General features: G+C 38.6%; 1 protein-coding gene across 3 annotated transcripts in view; it reads left to right on the forward strand.

Annotated features, from left to right (window-relative positions):
* The window catches only part of Epha6 (Eph receptor A6), a 951,337-nt gene that overhangs the window by 930,731 nt on the left and 13,011 nt on the right, over positions 1–7,595 (forward strand). For all 3 annotated transcript variants that reach the window (NM_001419529.1, XM_039088720.2, XM_039088721.2), the window contains one exon: positions 7,162–7,311. In NM_001419529.1, the coding sequence (NP_001406458.1) occupies positions 7,162–7,311 (150 nt within the window). The remainder of the gene's footprint in view (positions 1–7,161; positions 7,312–7,595) is intronic.

The raw sequence follows: 7,595 nt of genomic DNA on the forward strand, positions 1-7,595 counted from the left end.
ATGGAGGCAAGCAACTGTCCATACATGCAATATCAATGTGCTCTCATTAGTGACGTTAGTCATTTCCTGTCGAAGAGTTATTTGTGGTTGTCACATGGGACAAACCCCCTGGGAGAACAGGACCAGCTTGAGATCAAGGCTATGTGTAGAAGAACATTTCAAGCAATGCCTGGCTCTTCTCTGTTCCTTCCCCCTATTTGTCCTCTTTGCCACAACTCTCAGGATCAACCTTGTAGTCCCCAATTCCACATAGGTATAATCCTACAGAGTCCCGGGCTGTATCTGGCTACCTGAAGTTTAATAGTATGTTACCTGATTACTGCCCTGTGTCCTTTCACTCTCTACCTTCCCCGCCCTACCCCGTCTTCCTGCACATTCATTAGCTATCCTTCCCAATGCTCCAGGCTCTGATATCTCCTAAGCATACTAGGTTGCAGCCAGCTAGACGCTCTTTTTGGCAGAACTGCAATGCAATAGTGAAATAACATTGCTAAGGCTTGGTGTATATAGGTCACTGGTACAGCCCCTACATAAGCAAGCCCCTAGCTTTCAATGCCTAGTACTGGGAAAAGAAAAATGAGGAAAGGAGAAAGGGTGGGTTGTTGGGAGAACATTTCCAATTCTGTCCCAGGCCCTCTGCAAACAATTTTTCACAATTTTGTGCTTTTAAACATCAGTTTAAACATGGTATCTGGGAATAGCAGCACTTGCTCAGATGGACGGCACTGGTCTGTAATACTCGGTGGGATCATCAGTCATGTTCTGCCTCAGCCAAGGCACATCGTAAATATTCTCACTGTGGACTGCCTATGGCTAGGGATCTTGCAAACTTGTGCTGCTTAAGAACTTTAACTACTATCTTCCTCAGTACACGTAAGAGTATGGTTGAATTTTCAAGCACTTGGTTTCCAGTGAATGAGAAATGTAGGGAAAACAGTCAGACCAGCTCTGCAATGCTTCTGCTTCGGAAAATGAGAACCCTAATTGCTATCATCTTGCATTCCGATAACGATTTTCAACAATGTAATATACAGTTTTTCATCCACTTTCAAAAGATTTTTGACAAGACGACCCAGGCAATGTACTGTTGACATCTACAAAATTGTTTACATCTATATATAAGTCATTGTGAAGTGTTTTATTTTGATTTTTGTTGCTTGTATTTTGTTGATGTTTATTGTACAGAAATAAGTGTCTGGTCAAACCTGTGCAAACACTGCACAGGAATCACCTTTGTGGAAGGGAGCTGAGATAGGAAGTATCGGTCAGCAGCCACGAGAGTCCTTCCTGCCTATCAGAGGATCTAAACTGAATGAGCTACTGGCACAGGACGATGATAACACTGACTATCGCTGTGCTATAAACAGTCATGACCAGTGCTGCTTGTTGAAACTATACTGTGTGCTGATCATTGTACCCACCGGGTACTATCATTACTTGCTGTTCCTGTGTCTTAGACAAGGAAAGGGACACTCCAGGAGGCCATTTGTCAAAAGAACACAAGAAGTTAACATGAGATTAGTAACAAAGTCCACCAACTCCGAAGTCCATAGTCACTTAGACGATGCAGAATTGAATAACGTAAAATCTCCAGATGTTTCACTGTTCTGAGCATATGAGTATACTAAAGGAAGGTACATTTTTATTTTTCCAGTTACATTTTTCTTTGGGCTGAATAAGACTTCATAGGTGAAGTTTATTAAAAGCTCCTTAAAGTATTTTGGCTGTAGCACGGCCCATCACTTCATTCTTTTTACCAAGTAAATACAAAGATGTAGAGCACATGCCCTCCCACATAGAGATTAAAAACATTCTCTTATACTCCCAAAGCATCCTCCAGCAATTTGCAGCCACTTGAAAAACACTAGTTGAGAACAAGTCTATAACTGCAATAATGTAGAGCGATGAAGACATAAGGAAGGAACATAGTTCCAGAATTACATCCTCGGGGTTTTCTGTAGATTGGGTTTTCTGGTGCTGCACACACGTGTTTCTCCTTTCTGCTTGCAATGGCAGGCATTGCTAGTGGGCAGGACTTTTTCATGCTCCGCTCAGATCCTGCTGTTGTTGTGTGGTGCAGGAGATCAATGCCACGAGATAGGATAACGGCCACCATCCGTGCATTACCACTACATGGGATATGATGTTCTTTATCACTTGAGTATTTCCTCAAAAACAGGAATCTTTCTTTGAGGTCCAGTGACTTACTATTCTCTCTTTAGGAACCATGTGCTGGGTATTCCACTCAGAATTGCGAGAGATTATTTTAAAAGCATTATTCCTGCCATGAATTTATCTCTTCATGTGTTCATAGTTAAAAATTTGAACATTCTTCTAATGTTTACCAGTTATGAATCTTATTATGCCTATTAAATAGTCTGAACAATTAAAAGAATTACAAATATAAAATCTAAAAAATTAATGATCACACTAACCTAATAAAAATCAATGATCACTGTGCAAATACTATTCATTCTTTACTCATAGGCATTAAGTAGAGGCAGGATACATTACATGTTTCTAAGCATTCGATACTTTAGAACACTTTGAGCCAAATCATGCTTTAATTTCTAGTCTCAAAATTATCTCATGAATTAGTGGTCAAGTTAAATAATAGGCATTATTGAAAAGAATGCAATGGAAAATCTTGAATAATTGAAAAACTGAAGAGTAAAATTTTCTTTCAATGATTGGATAGGTAGTGTTTATATCTTCAAGTGTTGGTAGAGGAATCAACCAGGTATAGACAAGAATGGCCACAGAGTCAGGAGGACTTCATGTGAAGATGGTAATAGACCGGAGTGCTGAGAGTACAGATATGAGTTGCTATTTCCAGTGTACAACACGCTGTGTGAGCTTCCGGCTCTGTTATGAAGATGCTTCACGAGAGCGACTCCACTAATCACCGAAGACCAGTGATTTCTACAATCTCAGCTGAAAAATAGACTGCATTTATCACTGTACAGGTTTGATAAGAAAGGGCATTTGTTGTTTATTAGGCAGTGTTCTATAAAATTCATGTGAGGATAGAAGTGCCCAACTCTGAAAGCCAGAATATAGCAGCATTTTTCAACTTCAGTATAAGATAAAGTGAAATAAAAGTTCCCACACAGCAGCCATGAACAATGTAGAACCCCCGACCTTCCTAAATCAAGTGCCAGCCCAGCTGCAGAAAAGGGCTGGGAGGAAACTGGGCTACTAACTGTGTGGGTGCAAGAAAAGAAATTGTGATATTACAAGAATTTGGGAGCAAATGTAAATGCTTTTCAATGAGGAGTTAGGCTATTATATCAGTCACTGAAAGAGTGTTTGTTTTTCCATTATCTTTCTATATTAATGACATCAAATTAATGAATCACATTTCTATTCACCAGTTGCATTAAATTGTGAAACCTTAAGAGCTACTCCAGTGTCATCTCATATAGAGAATGAGACTTATCCAACTTTACCTGTGCAACAAGAAGAGTGTGGACTAGGTGTCAAGGTGCATGTCTATAATCCCAGAACTCTAGAGGTTGAAGCAAGAGGATCACGAGTTTGAGGCTAGACTGAGCCATATAGTGAAATTCTATGTGAAACAAAGAAAAGAAAATAAGGAAGTCGTAAGAATATGAAAGATATGTCACTTCAACAAAATCCTCTAACAAGTAATTGCAGTTATTAGCGCCATATTATTCTAAAATAAGACATTCACCTTAAGGGTTCCCTGATCTTTTGAGAGTGAGTCTATGAACTGCAGCAGTGTTTCCTAAGAAATAGGCTATAGACACTAAGTAACTCAAGAAAGTTGTGCAGAGGCTACTTTGAATTCCCTTGCATATTCACAGTGTAGACTCAACAATCGGAAATTCTCAAGAATGCTGTCATTTAAAAGTCTAGGTAGTGTATGCATCCGTATTAGTCAGGTGCTGGAAGAGCCTCTCGGAAGACAGCTATACTAAGACAGTCCTGTCAGCAAGCACTTTTTGGCATCAGAAATAGTATCAGGGTTTGGTGTCTGCAGATGGACCTCAAGGTGGGGCAGTCTCTGGATGACCCTTCCTGCAGTCTCCGCTCCATTTTTTGTTCCTGTGTTTCCTTTAGATGGGAACATTTCTGGGTTAAAATTTTTGAGATGGATGCTTGTCACCATTCCTCAACTGGGGCCCATGCCTACCCTGGAAGTGGTTGTTCTCTACAGGTTCTCTCCCCTCAGTTGGGTATCACAGCTAATGACGTCCCCGCTGGATCCTAGGAACCCCTTGCTTCCCTGGCATCTGGGACTTTCTGGTGGTTTTCCCCCAGCAGATCCCTACCCCCGTACACTGCTACATATTTCTATTCATTTTCCTGAACCTCTGGACTTCTCTCCTGTCTCTTCCCATACCTAACCATGACCCCACCCCCACCCCTTTTATCCCTCCTCCTCCTCTCTCCCTCCCAGGTCCCCCAAGGGCCTATAACACCAACCAAGGAGTATACATGGATAGGTCTTCAATTTTCACCTTAGACGTTCATGCTCACTCCTATCTATATTTTATCAGAAAGGTACCAGAGTTAGACAGTATGTATAAACCCAGATAGTCTTCCTTCATAGGTTTAGACAAGCATTTTTGCATATTAGCAGATTCAGTTCCAATTTTCACAATTAAAATATTGATGGCAAAAGCTTGATGAAATATTTAAAATATTGATGTTCAAATTATGTGTCTACAGATATTTTCATTTATTTTAAAATATATTAAGAACAAAATAGGGCTGGAGAGATGGCTCAGTGGTTAAGATCACTGACTGCTTTTCCAGAGGTTCTGAGTTCCAATCTCAGCACCACATGGTGGATCATATGAGATCTGATGCCCTCCTCTGGTGTGTCTGAAGATAGCTACAGTATATATATATATATATATATATATATATATATATATATGTATGTATATATATACATATATATACACATATATATATTAAATCTTAAGAAAAAATAATTAAAAGTTGGACTAACTTTCAGTGTCTAATAAAACAGTTTAGTCATTTACTTGTGGTAAGAACCTTTTTATTATTTAGTAAATATTGATTTGAATCAAATCATAAATATATTTTTAAAGATCATTAATGCTTTACTAGATAATGTAAGTTTTGTATCTAAGACTGTTTAAATGAAACATTTGTTGTAACGCATCTGTTATTATATGAACACATTTCCTACCAAGTATTTTTACAAAAATCACAATATTTCCGTGTTTCCATGGTGCTACTCTATTTGGTGGGATGAACCTGAAAGCGTAGAACCTCAAAGTGAGACAGAGAAGAGTATCTCGCAATGGCCAACACCTCGGGCACCACCTGTTGCTGTAAAATTATTTTTAAAAATGCTGTCTTTTATCCCTCACTAGGTCCAGCAACTTAGTGCCCCCAAGATACCTGGTAGATATCTTCATCTCAGTCAGCAAAGCATATCGCCCACTCTGCTCCATCCCATATCACACTGCCGATAGCTACTCTCTGAGCCTGGCATCAATCTCTCTACCCATCTAGTTCCCAAGGCAGGTTACCACCATGCCAGAAATACACGTCCCAATTCTGTGGCAGCCTAATGTCTCCAGCCACCACACACTACTCTTGAATTAAATTAGATCGCCACATGAAAGAACACACAACACAATAACCTCTGATCCAATTGATAAGATATAATTGCCCACCTAAACATACAAAGCCCTGTACACATCCATCTCTTAAGAACATTCATAACAACCTGTAAATGTGCAGAGAGGAATCTTAACGTCGGCTTCCATGTTCTCTCAACTGCTTCTCCTTTCTTGCTCCAGTCTCCTCGTCCTCTCTAAAACTTTTCTCCCCGCATCCTTCCTTCTTGTCCAGTGACAGGCCTCGTTCTATCTTGTACCTGTCTACACCTGCATAATGACATCATCCTACACATCACACAGTTTATATTCTGAGGGTATTCTGAGGGCTAAGCAAGGTCAAATGAACAATGTTCACTCGATTTCAAGTTATGTACAGTCACAAGGATCAGGTCACATGAGTTTAGGCTTTTAGAGTCAGGAGGACAACTCATGCTTGGAAATATTATTCTGAATAATAATGGGTAAGATGACGGATAATCCAAAGTAAACCCACTCCTATTACTACAGCTTGGGGGGCCATGAATAAATCTATGTTATGGAGGAACAGAGGTCACAAAGACTCTTGTCTTGTTTCCTTGCAGTTTGCTCACAAGCTCTCAGAAATCTTCTAACACAGCTTCAGACATGGATGGAATTCTGGCATTCCCATAGAAAGAAGACTACAGTGTTTCACTAGAAAAGCATAAGCGCAAATTCCTTAGTTATTTTACTATGTTTTTAATTATATTCCTGCCAACTTTAGCTAATATGTGTGTATGCTATTTATAAACATTTGCATACATGCATTCTTTCATATCTTTCCTGGGTGCTCCAAAATAATGCCTTTACATTATTCTTAAACTATAAAAGATTCTCAATTAGAGTGCTTTTGCAGATACTTTAAAACTAAGTTGATCACAATATTACTATTTCAATAACTATCAATACTTTATCCTTGGCTTGTTAGCCCTCACTTTATTAATTTTTGCTTTATGTTATGGCTTCATATCTATGCTTTGAGCTAAAGTACTCATACACTATGCTTGGATATTTTTATGCAAGTAAGTTCTGTAATACCAGACATAATTTTTAAATAAGAATATTATTGTTGAATGTTTAAAATACACAATTTGAAGTTGACCAATGAATTAACCTTTAGAAGGAGAAGCATCACAGCAGGCGTAGGTTATGTAAGAGGACATAGATTGGTAAGAGGTTGGAAATGGTACTCAGGAAAAAGCTGCTATTCTGCAGACAGAGACAGTGGGTAGACTAGGCTCTACCTCTCCAAACAATTTCATGAAAGAAAAAAAAATACTACATAGAGAGAAGAAATGGTTTTTCTAAGGGTCTATTAATAATACCCATAGTGGCAAAAGACAGGAAAAGTCAAAAGAAATCACTGATTTGATAAAAAGAACTTGTTCTAAGTACTTGCTAATAAGGTAGAAAAGTAGAATTCATTTAAATAACGGGTAAAATATTCGATTCAACAATATTGTAAAAGGTGTAAATAAAAAATGACTAAGTCTGACTTACCTATTCTACTTCCCTGTAGAATGCCAGAATCCCCTGGTGATGTTCCTGAATATCCACTGTTTGTCACAGTGGGTGACTGGCTGGATTCTATAAAGATGGGGCAATACAAGAGTAACTTCATGGCAGCGGGTTTTACAACATTTGATCTGATTTCAAGAATGAGCATCGAGTAAGTAATCCTAGACTTATTACTGTAACTAGATATTCTGCTCGTGGATTGCAAATTCACACATCCAATCAAGAAGGGCTAGTATGTGACTTCCGCCATTCCTGATTATCATTTTGGTAGGAGCTGGAAGTTACTCTTTCATCCATTATTCCTCTTAAAGATTATATGCAATTCAAATGACTTTTTTTGACATTGTAAATGTTTCAAAAATGCATGTTGATCTTATTCACCTCATATTACATTAATATAGTGTTTGTTGCCTTGGTAAATTATTGGTCATATAT

The sequence above is a fragment of the Rattus norvegicus genome, chromosome 11 (genome assembly GCF_036323735.1).
Source record: "Rattus norvegicus strain BN/NHsdMcwi chromosome 11, GRCr8, whole genome shotgun sequence".
NCBI classification, from domain to species: Eukaryota; Metazoa; Chordata; class Mammalia; order Rodentia; family Muridae; genus Rattus; species Rattus norvegicus.